The 18,739-nt window shown below is 36.6% G+C and overlaps 1 protein-coding gene across 2 annotated transcripts in view; it reads left to right on the plus strand.

Moving 5' to 3' along the window:
- Window positions 1-4,059: 4,059 nt before the first annotated feature.
- The window catches only part of LOC128642014 (uncharacterized), a 56,042-nt gene continuing 41,362 nt past the window's right edge, over window positions 4,060-18,739 (plus strand). Inside the window, exons 1-2 of one of the 2 annotated variants that reach the window (XM_053694648.1) lie at window positions 4,060-4,149; window positions 13,601-14,752. In XM_053694648.1, the coding sequence (XP_053550623.1) occupies window positions 14,038-14,752 (715 nt within the window). In that variant the 5' untranslated portion in view covers window positions 4,060-4,149; window positions 13,601-14,037. Of the gene's footprint in view, window positions 4,150-7,582; window positions 7,889-13,600; window positions 14,753-18,739 lie in introns of those variants that run through there. The other variant, XM_053694647.1, reaches the window with a different exon arrangement.

Raw genomic sequence — 18,739 nt, forward strand, 5'->3', positions numbered from 1 at the left:
CCTGTCTAGTTATCAAATCCTCATTGTGTTGTTGTATTTTACTACATTGTTATTGTGTGCTGATTAAAATATAAATGTGTGCTTTGTGGTTGCGTAATGCGTGTTATGTACATCTACGTATATATTGTGATTGTCTCCCACATATGCTGACTTGTATAAAGCAGTATAGCATTGTTATTCCTTCCCAAAAAGTGACAGCTGTAATCTGTTGTTATTGTACGTAATTCCTAATGGTATATTGTGAGTGAATCGTGATGTTAAAGGGACAGTAAATCCCTATTTTATGTTTCATGATTCATAGAGAGAATCTAATGTGTTTTTTTGGCCATTATATCAATGCACGTGTATGAGTGAATGATAAAAGTCATGTATGTGCATTGATTAATGATCATGTGTTAAGCCTATCTAGATATGCTGTTCATGCAAGCATATGAGTTGAATAAATGAAATGCTATAATAGAGGTAAATGAGACGTGATTCCAATTGTCTACTGTTTGTGAATAATGAAATGTTCAAATTATTTTTCTGTCCGTTTAAATCTTATGTAATTTTTCTAACCGATATTGTACTGGTGATTTGTAGTTGATGTAATGTAAATTTCTATAACAATTTGATGTTGTAGTGAATTTCACAGAAGTAAAAGCCATAAGTCCATAGGGAACTAGTAATTTCTTGATCTATTTGTCATAGCAGGACTAACGCAAGAAAGAATGAGTTAGTTTCACAAATTTAACGCTGGTATTACAAGTTTTCTTGTCTACGCTTTTTCCGTGTAATAGGTAAATCTGGCTGTCGCGTGCACGAGCACGTCTTCCCCATAGAAGTCAATGGAGGAGAAAAATGTCTGTAGAAATAAAATGTAGTTGTGTGTGGAAATAGCGCCAAAGACCCTGTGTGACCTATAGCTTTGAACAAAGGCTACCTAGCTAGCCAAGAGAAACAGTAGTGGATGTGGGGTGTTCAAAGCGCCAGATGTAGGCAAGGTGTGAATATGATATAAGATGTATTTGAGGTCAAAATTACTTTAATTTGACACAAGAGTCTTGATAAAGGCCATTATTTGGCCGAAACGCGTTGACAAGCAGCTGGTAAGCATAATTCTAATCTTTTTCATTGTGATCTTGCACTATTTGTTTGTAATTTTACAGGTATTCCCCAAGATGGACATTTAAATCCAAACAAAAGGGGACTATAGGATTCTCATCACCAGGAAAGAACCTTCTACACTTCACCCATTTGGATTCACCATCACTGGATTCTTCACCATCAGGAAACAAGTTGGTTTTTAACATTTCACTATCCTTTGTTGAACAGCATTGGGATATTTGCATTTTTGTTTTTATTTTTCATTTTTTATATTTTTGTTGATCACCATTGGATTATATTTTTGACTGTCACACACATATAGATTTTTTCCACACCTTTAGTATTTTTTGTGACACTCTCAGGACACATTGTGCATTTTTTGTTATTTTTTGCTTTTTGCACATCAATTTTATTTTGTATTCACTTGGATATTTGCTTCATATGTATCAACATATATATCTGCGTTTTTAATATTGTGTATACACAACCACACCACTGTTACACCGTCTCTGTATACTAGCATACCTTGGGGTATACTAACCTAATCTAGATGTAATCATAGAATTGCTTTTTATAATTTAACATAATATTGATCAGTGGCCACTGGATAGTTTTATCATTAGTTTTACGGTTTGTATGTTTATTGTGTATTTATATTTATAATGTGGAAACACACTATAGTGTGTCAAATTAAAGTAATTTTGACCTCAAATACATCTTATACGATATTCACACCTTTGAACACCCCACATCCACTACTGTAGAAATAAAATCCAAGACTTGCTTTAAGTGTAAAGTGAGTGACGTCATGTTCTTGTGTGAAAAAGTAGCTAAATCGTGTTAAATTCCTAATAAAAATCTGATTTGTGTATGTAATGTGCTGTATATTGTTAGTATGTATCGATTAGTGTATGTATGTGATAATATTTGTAATTAGATGTAGCTATATAAGTGTCTGTTCCCGTCTGTCTATGTAAGTCAATCGAAAATGGTTTTGTGTGGCTTTTTTTTTTTTCAAACACCGGAGATCTCGTAACTTAGATCCGTTCTATTTTGACCTGAACATATGAAATCTTAAAAATAAATATAGTGTAGTGTTTGTATGAGTGTAAGTGTAGTTTGTGTAATTTTTTTTCTGATTCGTGGATGTTTTTGTTTGTGGTATATGTTAACTACTGGGTCTGGGTTGACGTTAATGATTTGAGTGGAGATGGATATTTTTGTGGCATTACAGAAACTCGTAATACCAGCGGGCGTTAAAAAGCAGCGTTAGGACCGGCCAACGCTGCTTTTTTACCCTAACACAAAACTCGTAATCTAGGCGATTGTTTTTCATTTTTTTTATTTTTATGGCAGTTAATACCTTGCAAGGTTTAGGGTTTTTAATGTTTTTATGAAATTATAAAGTGTTCATTTTTTATAGTACATGTAGTTAACGTGTTTAATTTATAACTATAGTTTCCTTATACCACTAGTCTCAATTTGCTATTGATTTAGCGCTCACCTTATTGTTTGTTATTGGTATTAGTATATTTACATCTGGAGGAAGGTTGTCATTTTTCGTTGTAGCTTATATTGAGTTCTAGAAGTGTTCCCCTCATATTGTTGTTTTTTTTTTCCAGTTTATGATGATTTAGGGTTGTGTATTATGACATATACACGGTACAGGGATGTGTTTTATGACATATACACGGTACAGGGATGTGTTTTATGACATATACACGGTACAGGGTTGTGTATTATGACATATACAGGGTACAGGTTTGTGTAATATGACCTTTACATGGTACAGGGTTGTGTATTATGACCTTTACACGGTACAGGGTTGTGTTTTATGACATATACACGGTTGTGTATTATGACATATACACGGTACAGGGTTGTGTATTATGACATATACACGGTACAGGGTTGTGTATTATGACATATACACGGTACAGGGTTGTGTATTATGACATATACACGGTACAGGGTTGTGTATTATGACCTTTACACGGTACAGTGTTATGTATTATGATATATACACGGTACAGGGTTGTGTATTATGACATATACATGATACAGGGATGTGTATTATGACATATACACTGTACAGGGTTGTGTATTATAACATATACATGGTACAGGGTGGTGTATTATGACATACACGGTACAGGATTGTGTATTATTACATATACACGGTACAGGGTTGTGTATTATGACATATACACAATACAGGGTTGTGTATTATGACATATACACGGTACAGGGTTGTGTATTATGACATATACACGGTACAGGGTTGTGTATTATGACATATACATGGTACAGGGTTGTGTATTATGACCTTTACACGGTACAGTGCATACCCCCCAACTGTCCCGATTTTCGCTGGACAGTCCCGATTTTAGGGGTCTGTCCCCCTGTCCCGGGTTGCTAGCCATCTGTCCCGATTTGCCCCAGGCATTAAAAAAAGGGTTGTGTATTATGGCATATACACGATACAGGGTTGTGTATTATAATATATACATGATACAGGGTTGTGTATTATGACATATACACTGTACAGGGTTGTGTATTATAACATATACACGGTACAGGGTTGTGTATTATGACATATACACGGTACAGGGTGGTGTATTATGACATATACACAGTACAGGGTGGTGTATTATGACATATACACGGTACAGGGTGGTGTATTATGACATATACACGGTACAGGGTTGTGTATTATGACATATACACGGTACAGGGTGGTGTATTATGACATATACACGGTACAGGGTGGTGTATTATGACATATACACGGTACAGGGTTGTGTATTATGACATATACACGGTACAGGGTTGTGTATTATGACATATACACGGTACAGGGTTGTGTATTATGACATATACACGGTACAGGGTTGTGTATTATGACATATACAGGGTTCTGTCATTAATCCACTTTAAAACCTGTTCCTGAGCTACCACCTTAAGGGGCGCGGGCTGATGACGTCACTCCTCGGCGCCGTGCGGTCAGGTTGGAGTCACACACCGGTGGATATAATGAGTGAGATCCGGGGCCGCCAAAAGCAGGTAACGCAGAGCACGGGGCGGTCACACTGCCGGGGTACAACCCGCAATGCCCGGTGCTAACCCCGGAACCGCCCGGCTGTATTATAGCGTGTGCGCATGCGCGGGGTCACATTACTAGGTGTGTGACTGCTGTCCCGGTATTGTCACCTGTTGGCACCCCCAGTCACCTAATTACACCCCAGTCACCTAATTACACCCCCAGTCACCTAATTACACCCCAGTCACCTAATTACACCCCCAGTCACCTCTGTCACCTAATTACACCCCAGTCACCAGTGTCACCTAATTACACCCCAGTCACCAGTGTCACCTAATTACACCCCAGTCACCAGTGTCACCTAATTACACCCCAGTCACCTAATTACACCCCAGTCACCAGTGTCACCTAATTACACCCCAGTCACCTAATTACACCCCCAGTCACCTCTGTCACCTAATTACACCCCAGTCACCAGTGTCACCTAATTACACCCCCAGTCACCTAATTACACCCCAGTCACCAGTGTCACCTAATTACACCCCAGTCACCTGTGTCACCTAATTACACCCCAGTCACCTCATTACACCCCAGTCACCTCATTACACCCCCATTCACCAGTGTCACCTAATTACACCCCAGTCACCACTGTCACCTAATTACACCCCAGTCACCACTGTCACCTAATTACACCCCAGTCACCTAATTACACCCCCAGTCACCTGTGTCACCTAATTACACCCCCAGTCACCCGTGTCACCTAATTACACCCCCAGTCACCCGTGTCACCTAATTACACCCCCAGTCACCTAATTACACCCCCAGTCACCCGTGTCACCTAATTACACCCCCAGTCACCTAATTACACCCCCAGTCACCTAATTACACCCCCAGTCACCTAATTACACCCCCAGTCACCCGTGTCACCTAATTACACCCCAGTCACCTAATTACACCCCCAGTCACCAGTGTCACCTAATTACACCCCCAGTCACCAGTGTCACCTAATTACACCCCAGTCACCAGTGTCACCTAATTACACCCCAGTCACCAGTGTCACCTAATTACACCCCAGTCACCTAATTACACCCCAGTCACCAGTGTCACCTAATTACACCCCAGTCACCTAATTACACCCCCAGTCACCTCTGTCACCTAATTACACCCCAGTCACCAGTGTCACCTAATTACACCCCCAGTCACCTAATTACACCCCAGTCACCAGTGTCGCCTAATTACACCCCAGTCACCTGTGTCACCTAATTACACCCCAGTCACCTCATTACACCCCAGTCACCTCATTACACCCCCATTCACCAGTGTCACCTAATTACACCCCAGTCACCACTGTCACCTAATTACACCCCAGTCACCACTGTCACCTAATTACACCCCAGTCACCTAATTACACCCCCAGTCACCCGTGTCACCTAATTACACCCCCAGTCACCCGTGTCACCTAATTACACCCCCAGTCACCCGTGTCACCTAATTACACCCCCAGTCACCTAATTACACCCCCAGTCACCCGTGTCACCTAATTACACCCCCAGTCACCTAATTACACCCCCAGTCACCTAATTACACCCCCAGTCACCTAATTACACCCCCAGTCACCCGTGTCACCTAATTACACCCCAGTCACCTAATTACACCCCCAGTCACCAGTGTCACCTAATTACACCCCAGTCACCAGTGTCACCTAATTACACCCCAGTCACCTAATTACACCCCCAGTCACCAGTGTCACCTAATTACACCCCCAGTCACCCGTGTCACCTAATTACACCCCCAGTCACCCGTGTCACCTAATTACACCCCAGTCACCCGTGTCACCTAATTACACCCCAGTCACCCGTGTCACCTAATTACACCCCCAGTCACCTAATTACACACACAGTCACCTGTATCACCTAATTACACTCACTGTCACCTGTATCGTCTAATTACACACACTGCACAGATATGACTTATACCAACGTGCACATCACACACACACAGATATGACTTATACTAACGTGCACGCACATCACACACACACAGATATGACTTATACTAACGTGCACGCACATCACACACACACACAGATATGACTTATACCAACGTGCACATCACACACACACAGATATGACTTATACTAACGTGCACGCACATCACACACACACAGATATGACTTATACTAACGTGCACGCACATCACACACACACACAGATATGACTTATACTAACGTGCACGCACATCACACACAGATATGACTTATACTAACGTGCACGCACATCACACACACACACACAGATATGACTTATACTAACGTGCACGCACATCACACACACACAGATATGACTTATACTAACGTGCACATCACACAGATATGACTTATACTAACGTGCACGCACATCACACACACACACATATGACTTATACTAACGTGCACGCACATCACACACAGATAAGATTTCCATGCACATCACACACAGATATGACTTATACTAACGTGCACGCACATCACACACACAGATATGACTTATACTAACGTGCACGCACATCACACACACACAGATATGACTTATACTAACGTGCACGCACATCACACACACACAGATATGACTTATACTAACGTGCACATCACACACACAGATATGACTTATACTAACGTGCACGCACATCACACACACAGATATGACTTATACTAACGTGCACGCACATCACACACACACACATATGACTTATACTAACGTGCACGCACATCACACACACACAGATATGACTTATACTAACGTGCACATCACACACACAGATATGACTTATACTAACGTGCACGCACATCACACACACAGATATGACTTATACTAACGTGCACGCACATCACACACACACAGATATGACTTATACTAACGTGCACGCACATCACACACACACAGATATGACTTATACTAACGTGCACGCACATCACACACACACAGATATGACTTATACTAACGTGCACATCACACACACAGATATGACTTATACTAACATGCACGCACATCACACACACAGATATGACTTATACTAACGTGCACGCACAACACACACACATATGACTTATACTAACGTGCACATCACACACACACATATGACTTATACTAACGTGCACATCACACACACAGATATGACTTATACTAACGTGCACGCACATCACACACACAGATATGACTTATACTAACGTGCACGCACATCACACACACACACAGATATGACTTATACTAACGTGCACGCACATCACACACACACAGATATGACTTATACTAACGTGCACGCACATCACACACACACACAGATATGACTTATACTAACGTGCACATCACACACACAGATATGACTTATACTAACGTGCACGCACATCACACACACACACATATGACTTATACTAACGTGCACGCACATCACACACAGATAAGATTTCCATGCACATCACACACATATGACTTATACTAACGTGCACATCACACACACACATATGACTTATACTAACGTGCACGCACATCACACACAGATAAGATTTCCATGCACATCACACACATATGACTTATACTAACGGTAACAGTGGGCGGTACACTCAGCGCCTGCCACAAGGTGACCCTAGCTTTGGGTATTGACTCCTAGTAGTCAACAAATGAATAGAAGAATGGGTAAGAGAACCAAAGCGCCTAATAGGCTGGGTCTAGGACAACACAATCCAGTCTTGAAAAAGGTCTAGCACAGACCGAAACGCGTCGACTGGTGAGTCTTGCTCCTTCTTATTATTTTGGGACATTACGCTCTGCACTATTGTGTGTTTGTTTTCTACTTTTTAGGCATAAATCGGGTCGGTCGGGCCCCTGACGAAAATATCTTTTACATCAAAATATTTTTGACATCAACATTTTCCGGTATTATTACAGGTTGCCATTATTCCACAGGATTATCAGGGACATAACCATCTTTTTATTACAGTGGCCACTGTCTTTTCAAATCTTATTGTGCACCTTTTTTCACGTTGTGATTTGATGGATTGAACATTGTTTTCTCAAGGACTTATTATGTTTTTTCGTTTTATGCTTTTAGTTACATTCATTTGTTTGACCGTTTGATTTGCACAGATTGTTCGAATATTTGCAATTAATTCATTTTATTTTGTACTTTTGTCACATGATTACTTTATGTCACTTACAGTTTTCACTTTTAGATTCTAAATAGTTTACATTAATTTGTGTAGGGCACACACGAGGATTCACGTTTATACTACCTGTAGTAAGGTTTAGTACTACCTTTAGCAAGGTTTAATATTTTTTCTATTTTTCTCTTTTTTGCACCACCACCACACACTACATTCTACAATTAAGTATCTGGGTTAATCGATACAAGAACACACTGAGATTCTTGTTTTAACCTCTAAAAGGCTACCTTCACCTGTAGCAAGGTGCTAGAGGAATAACGGTCCCACATAGAAAGGGGATCAGTCCAATCAAGAGCTACTAGAAACGAAGAAGTCTTTTAATTTGAATCTGTCTCAACTGTTTTTATGTATTTTTAGATTTTATTTTAAGTATGTCTGTATGATTGTAACATGGATCCATGCTTGTAACTATTAAAGTGTTATTTTTATTATAAATACCTTTAATTTTCCTTATCTCACTAGCTCTAGACCCAGCCTATTAGGCGCTTTGGTTCTTTTGACTTATACTAACGTGCACATCACACACACACATATGACTTATACTAACGTGCACGCACATCACACACAGATAAGATTTCCACGCACATCACAGACATATAATAATATAACATATATGATTACATACATACCCACCACAACATACAGTGATAGCTAATCGCTGATGCAGAATCACATTTAGTGAATTATAGTAAAGGAAATGTCTGTACAATAGGAGCCTAAATTAGCATCTGGAGCTTATTTGTAGGTCAGTACAGTGGGGGGTCTGCAGTAACCGGACTCTGGTAGGAAATGTCACACAGGGACAGGACTTAAGCTGGCTGTGCACATGCACAGGAAGGTAAACATGAGCGCACCACCAGCAGTATACATATATCACTAGACATCACATACTGCTATATAATACATATATCACTAGACATCACATACTGCTATATAATACATATATCACTAGACATCATATACTGCTATATAATACATATATCACTACACATCACATACTGCTATATAATACATATATCACTAGACATCATATACTGCTATATAATACATATATCACTAGACATCACATACTGCTATATAATACATATATCACTAGACATCACATACTGCTATATAATACATATATCACTAGACATCACATACTGCTATATAATACATATATCACTAGACATCACATACTGCTATATAATACATATATCACTAGACATCACATACTGCTATATAATACATATATCACTAGACATCACATACTGCTATATAATACATATATCACTAGACATTACATACTGCTATATAATACATATATCACTAGACATCACACACTGCTATATAATACATATATCACTAGACATCACATACTGCTATATAATACATATATCACTAGACATTACATACTGCTATATAATACATATATCACTAGACATCACATACTGCTATATAATACATATATCACTACACATCACATACTGCTATATAATACATATATCACTAGACATCATATACTGCTATATAATACATATATCACTAGACATCATATACTGCTATATAATACATATATCACTAGACATCATATACTGCTATATAATACATATATCACTAGACATCATATACTGCTATATAATACATATATCACTAGACATCATATACTGCTATATAATACATATATCACTAGACATCACATACTGCTATATAATACATATATCACTAGACATCACATACTGCTATATAATACATATATCACTAGACATCATATACTGCTATATAATACATATATCACTAGACATCATATACTGCTATATAATACATATATCACTAGACATCACATACTGCTATATAATACATATATCACTAGACATCACATACTGCTATATAATACATATATCACTAGACATTACATACTGCTATATAATACATATATCACTAGACATCACACACTGCTATATAATACATATATCACTACACATCATATACTGCTATATAATACATATATCACTAGACATCACATACTGCTATATAATACATATATCACTAGACATCACATACTGCTATATAATACATATATCACTAGACATTACATACTGCTATATAATACATATATCACTAGACATCACACACTGCTATATAATACATATATCACTAGACATCATATACTGCTATATAATACATATATCACTAGACATCATATACTGCTATATAATACATATATCACTAGACATCACATACTGCTATATAATACATATATCACTAGATATCACACACTGCTATATAATACATATATCACTACACATCACATACTGCTATATAATACATATATCACTAGACATTACATACTGCTATATAATACATATATCACTAGATATCACACACTGCTATATAATACATATATCACTAGACATCACATACTGCTATATAATACATATATCACTAGACATTACATACTGCTATATAATACATATATCACTAGACATTACATACTGCTATATAATACATATATCACTAGACATTACATACTGCTATATAATACATATATCACTAGACATCACATACTGCTATATAATACATATATCACTAGACATCACATACTGCTATATAATACATATATCACTAGACATTACATACTGCTATATAATACATATATCACTAGACATCACATACTGCTATATAATACATATATCACTAGACATCACATACTGCTATATAATACATATATCACTAGACATTACATACTGCTATATAATACATATATCATTAGACATCATATACTGCTATATAATACATATATCACTAGACATCACATACTGCTATATAATACATATATCACTAGACATTACATACTGCTATATAATACATATATCACTAGACATCACACACTGCTATATAATACATATATCACTAGACATCATATACTGCTATATAATACATATATCACTAGACATCATATACTGCTATATAATACATATATCACTAGACATCATATACTGCTATATAATACATATATCACTAGACATCACATACTGCTATATAATACATATATCACTAGACATTACATACTGCTATATAATACATATATCACTAGACATTACATACTGCTATATAATACATATATCACTAGACATCAAATACTGCTATATAATACATATATCACTAGACATCACATACTGCTATATAATACATATATCACTAGACATCACATACTGCTATATAATACATATATCACTAGACATTACATACTGCTATATAATACATATATCATTAGACATCATATACTGCTATATAATACATATATCACTAGACATCACATACTGCTATATAATACATATATCACTAGACATTACATACTGCTATATAATACATATATCACTAGACATCACACACTGCTATATAATACATATATCACTAGACATCACATACTGCTATATAATACATATATCACTAGACATTACATACTGCTATATAATACATATATCACTAGACATCACATACTGCTATATAATACATATATCACTAGACATCACATACTGCTATATAATACATATATCACTAGACATTACATACTGCTATATAATACATATATCACTAGACATCACATACTGCTATATAATACATATATCACTAGACATCACATACTGCTATATAATACATATATCACTAGACATCACATACTGCTATATAATACATATATCACTAGACATCACATACTGCTATATAATACATATATCACTAGACATCATATACTGCTATATAATACATATATCACTAGACATCATATACTGCTATATAATACATATATCACTAGACATCATATACTGCTATATAATACATATATCACTAGACATCACATACTGCTATATAATACATATATCACTAGACATTACATACTGCTATATAATACATATATCACTAGACATTACATACTGCTATATAATACATATATCACTAGACATCACATACTGCTATATAATACATATATCACTAGACATCACATACTGCTATATAATACATATATCACTAGACATTACATACTGCTATATAATACATATATCACTAGACATCAAATACTGCTATATAATACATATATCACTAGACATCACATACTGCTATATAATACATATATCACTAGACATCACATACTGCTATATAATACATATATCACTAGACATCACACACTGCTATATAATACATATATCACTAGACATCATATACTGCTATATAATACATATATCACTAGACATCACACACTGCTATATAATACATATATCACTAGACCACACACTGCTATATAATACATATATCACTAGACATCACATACTGCTATATAATACATATATCACTAGACATCACATACTGCTATATAATACATATATCACTAGACATCATATACTGCTATATAATACATATATCACTAGACATCACATACTGCTATATAATACATATATCACTAGACATCACATACTGCTATATAATACATATATCACTAGACATCACACACTGCTATATAATACATATATCACTAGACATCACACACTGCTATATAATACATATATCACTAGACATCATATACTGCTATATAATACATATATCACTAGACATCACATACTGCTATATAATACATATATCACTAGACATCACATACTGCTATATAATACATATATCACTAGACATCATATACTGCTATATAATACATATATCACTAGACATCACATACTGCTATATAATACATATATCACTAGACATCATATACTGCTATATAATACATATATCACTAGACATCATATACTGCTATATAATACATATATCACTAGACATCATATACTGCTATATAATACATATATCACTAGACATCACACACTGCTATATAATACATATATCACTAGACATCATATACTGCTATATAATACATATATCACTAGACATCACACACTGCTATATAATACATATATCACTAGACATCACATACTGCTATATAATACATATATCACTAGACATCATATACTGCTATCTAATACATATATCAATAGACATCACACAGCAGGTGCACAGTGAATCTTGAGGACGCTTCTTTTGTTTTATTTTCAGTCCCCTCGTGCACACTAACAGGCTCCTGTTTATCATACGTTTGTTGTGGTCACTGATAATGAAACAGGTGTGGCGCAATGTGGTTTTGCACACAAATAACACACAGAGGAAGCGGTCTGGGGGAGGGGGGCTGTGTACTGTAGCAAGAAATACAATTTATCCAACTCTGATTTTCTTTTCTTTTTTTCTGATGTGTGAAGAATTCCTGCAGGTGACCAGCCAGAGGACACAGAGAGAGAGGCATCATGGTCACATATTCCTGTACACTGAAATCCGATTTTTGTCCCAAGATATGAGCAACTTCTGGAGCAAATGTATTACTGCCCCATCCAACCAATGACGCAGCCCCACAGAAATGTATATTGTAGGGGCCATATTAGCGAGACTTTCTTTCTATCACACAAAATAAAGGGGATTTGAAGCTCACCCCTTCCATACAGATTATGTTTGGATTTACAAATGCAAGACTGTACCTTTAATGAATACATAATAGCCCATAATCACTGCATATACTACACCCTATAGAATCATGACTTTGCACATAGCTCAGGCTTTTTATTAGTAATATGTTTTCGTTTTACACTGGAGGCAGGGGTACAGCGGGTACTGATATAGACGGGTAGAAGGTTAGACAGGGATGGAATCTGGGTCCGGCAGGGTGGGTCAGAAAGAGGGCAGACGAGCTATCCTCAGGAGTGATATAGAGGATTTTACTGTGGATACTGGAATTATAGATATAAGGAAAGTGAATTCCGTACATGATGAGGGGGATGAAAGTACAGGGTGGCCCACAGAGACCAGGGTTTCTAAGCCAACTTTCTATTCAATAGGGGGCCTCGGGGGTACAGGGAAGAAAAGGATGACTAAAACCAGAGGGTCAGAACAGGGTGATGATACCTCTCAGATGCAGTCAGAAGGCCGAGATACAAGGGCTGGGTCCAAGCATTTTAAGAAACACCGGGGCCCTAAATGTACCTATGAGGAGAACGTGGTGCTGGTGAAGGGCGTCTTGGCCAACGCCCACATACTGTTTGACACGGGGCTCCACAAACATGGTAGTGCTTCAAAGAGAAATGCCATCTGGAAACAGATACAGGACGATGTGTATATGGTTAGCAAAACAAAGAGGACTATGGACTGTATCAAACACAGGTTTTATGATTGCAAATCTGCCGTGAAAAAGAAGATGGACTTAGAGGCCAAGAACAGGAGAGACTCCTCAGGTGGTCCGGTGACAGATATCGCCTACAACACTTGGGAAGAGATGCTGCGGAAGTCCATCACTGCGGTTGATATGTCCTACATCCCACCAGGGCTGGACACTGAGGACAAAGGAGCAAGTGTACCTGCAAGTACGTAATCTGTTCAGTCTCCATGCTGTCTATACTGTGCTTTCTACGGAGCCCTCAGTTGTGTAGTCATTAGTGTCACAAGGGCTGTAACCTCCTGCTTATCCCTACACACTACATCCTGCATGTGATCCCCTACTAGGCCTTTAAGTCACGGCACAACTGCTGGAATGGAGAGTAAAGGGGGAAGCAGAGGTTTTGACACGTGAATGAGTATGTGATTATTTATGCACAGTATATATCAGTAATTAAGTGCTACATTACATAAGGTCTGCGCACACAATAAATATTTATATATGCACACTATATATCAGTAATTAAGTGCTGCATTACATAAGGTCTGCACACACAATAATGTTTATATATGCACAGTATATATCAGTAATTAAGTGCCGCATTACATAAGGTCTGCACACACAATAAATGTTTATATATGCACAGTATATATCAGTAATTAAGTGCTACATTACATAAGGTCTGCATACACAATAATTGTTTATATATGTACAGTATATATCAGTAATTAAGTGCTGCATTACATAAGGTCTGCACACACAATTACTGATATATACTGTGCATATATAAACATTTAAGTGCTACATTACATAAGGTCTCCACACACAATAAATGTTTATATATGCATATGATATATCAGTAATTAAGTGCTGCATTACATAAGGTCTGCACACACAATAAATGTTTATATATGCACAGTATATATCAGTAATTAAGTGCTGCATTGCGAAAGGTCTGCACACACAATAAATGTTTATATATGCACAGTATATATCAGTAATTAAGTGCTGCATTGCGAAAGGTCTGCACACACAATAAATATTTATATGTGCACAGTATATATCAGTAATTAAGTGCTGCATTACTTAAGGTCTGCACACAATAAATGTTTATATATGCACAGTATATATCAGTAATTAAATGCTGCATTACATAAGGTCTGCACACACAATAATGTTTATATATGCACAGTATATATCAGTAATTAAGTGCTACATTACATAAGGTCTGCACACACAATAAATGTTTATATATGCACAGTATATATCAGTAATTAAGTGCTGCATTACATAAGGTCTGCACACACAATAATTGTTTATATATGTACAGTATATATCAGTAATTAAGTGCTGCATTACATAAGGTCTGCATACACAATAATTGTTTATATATGTACAGTATATATCAGTAATTAAGTGCTACATTACATAAGGTCTCCACACACAATAAATGTTTATATATGCATATGATATATCAGTAATTAAGTGCTGCATTACATAAGGTCTGCACACACAATAAATGTTTATATATGCACAGTATATATCAGTAATTAAGTGCTACATTACATAAGGTCTGCACAAACAATAAATGTTTATATATGCACAGTATATATCAGTAATTAAGTGCTACATTACATAAGGTCTGCACACACAATAAATGTTTATATATGCACAGTATATATCAGTAATTAAGTACAGCATTACATAAGGTCTGCACACACAATAAATGTTTATATATGCACAGTATATATCAGTAATTAAGTACAGCATTACATAAGGTCTGCACACACAATAAATATTTATATGTGCACAGTATATATCAGTAATTAAGTGCAGCATTACGAAAGGTCTGCACACACAATAAATGTTTATATATGCACAGTATATATCAGTAATTAAGTGCTACAATACATAAGGTCTGCACACTCAATAAATGTTTATATATGCACAGTATATATCAGTAATTAAGTGCTACAATACATAAGGTCTGCACACACAATAAATGTTTATATATGCACAGTATATATCAGTAATTAAGTGCTACAATACATAAGGTCTGCACACTCAATAAATGTTTATATATGCACAGTATATATCAGTAATTAAGTGCTACAATACATAAGGTCTGCACACACAATAAATGTTTATATATGCACAGTATATATCAGTAATAAAGTGGTACAATACATAAGGTCTGCACACACAATAAATGTTTATATATGCACAGTATATATCAGTAATGAAGTGGTACAATACATAAGGTCAGCCAATCAGATTTTTCCTACCTTAATTCCGATTGGCTGATAGAATCCTATCAGCCAATCGGAATTCGAGGGACGCCATCTTGGATGACGTCACTTAAAGGAACAGTCATTCGTCGTTCAGTCGTCGGTGGAAGAAGATGGCTCCGCGTCGGCTCGTCTGAAGATGGCTCCGCTCCGGATGGATGAAGATTGAAGACGCCACCTGGATGATGACTTCAATCGGATGGAAGACTTCTTCAGCGCCGCCTGGATGTTGACTTCAATCGGATGGAAGACTTCTTCAGCGCCCCTTGGATGATGACTTCTGCCGCTCCGGATGTCTTCTTCTGTTCCATCGGTGGTCGGCTGGCTGAAGACGGCTAAAGGTAGGATGATCTTCAGGGGGGTAGTGTTAGGTTTATTTAAGGGGGGTTTGGGTTAGAGTAGGGGTATGTGGGTGGTGAGTTTTAACGTTGGGGGGGGTTGTATTTTATTTTTACAGGCAAAAGAGCTGAATTCTTTGGGGCATGCCCCGCAAAAGGCCCTTTTAAGGGCTGGTAAGGTAATAGAGCTGTTAACTTTTTAATGTAGAATAGGGTAGGGCATTTTTTTATTTTGGGGGGCTTTGTTATTTTATTAGGGGGCTTAGATTAGGTGTAAGTAGCTTAAAATTGTTGTAATATTTTTTAAATGTTTGTAACTTATTTTTTTTTATTTTTTGTAACTTAGTTTTTTTTATTTTTTGTACTTTAGTTAGTTTATTTAATTGTAGTTATTTGTAGTTATTTGTAGGTAATTTATTTAATTAATTTAATGATAGTGTAGTGTTAGGTTTAATTGTAACTTAGGTTAGTATTTATTTTACAGGTAATTTTGTATTTATTTTAGCTAGGTAGTTATTAAATAGTTAATAACTATTTAATAACTATTCTAACTAGCTAAAATAAATACAAAGTTACCTGTAAAATAAATATAAATCCTAAGATAGCTTCAATGTAATTATTAATGATAGTGTAGCTATATTAGGGTTTATTTTACAGGTAAGTATTTAGTTTTAAATAGGAATAATTTATTTAATGATAGTGTAGTGTTAGGTATAATTGTAACTTAGGTTAGTTTTTATTTTACAGGTAAATTTCTCTCTGTTTTAACTAGGTAGCTATTAAATAGTTAATAACTATTCAATAGCTATTGTACCTAGTTAAAATTAATAGAAATTTGCCTGTAAAATAAAAATAAATCCTAAAATATCTACAATATAATTATTATTTATATTGTACCTATATTAGGGTTTATTTTAAAGGTAAGTATTTAGTTTTAAATAGGATTCATTTAGTTAAGAAGAGTTATAAAATTTAGATGTATTTAATTAATATTTAAGTTAGGGGGGTGTTGGGGTTAGGGTTAGACTTAGGTTTAGGGGTTAATAATTTTATTATAGTTGCGGCGGTGTAGGGGAGGCAGGATAGGGGTTAATACATTTATTATAGTGGCGGCGGTGTAGGGGGGCAGGATAGGGGTTAATAGGTATTATGTAGGTGGCGGCGGGGTCCGGGAGCAGCAGTTTAGGGGTTAATCAGTTTATTATAGTGGCTGCTGGGTCCGGGAGCTGCGGTTTATGGGTTAATCAGTTTATTAGAGTGGCGGTGGGCTCCGGGAGCGGCGGTTTAGGGGGTAATACATTTATTTAGTTGCGGCGGTGTAGGGGGGGACAGATTAGGGGTGTTTAGACTTGGGGTACATGTTAGGGTGTTAGGTGCAGACAGCTCCCATAGGAATCAATGGGATGTCGGGCAGCAGCGAACATGAATTTTCGCTATGGTCATACTCCCATTGATTCCTATGGGATCCGCCGCCTCCAGGGCGGCGGATTGAAAACCAGGTACGCTGGGCCGGAAAAGTGCCGAGCGTACCTGCTAGTTTTTTGATAACTAGCAAAAGTAGTCAGATTG

This window comes from Bombina bombina, chromosome 11 (assembly GCF_027579735.1).
Source record: "Bombina bombina isolate aBomBom1 chromosome 11, aBomBom1.pri, whole genome shotgun sequence".
NCBI classification, from domain to species: Eukaryota; Metazoa; Chordata; class Amphibia; order Anura; family Bombinatoridae; genus Bombina; species Bombina bombina.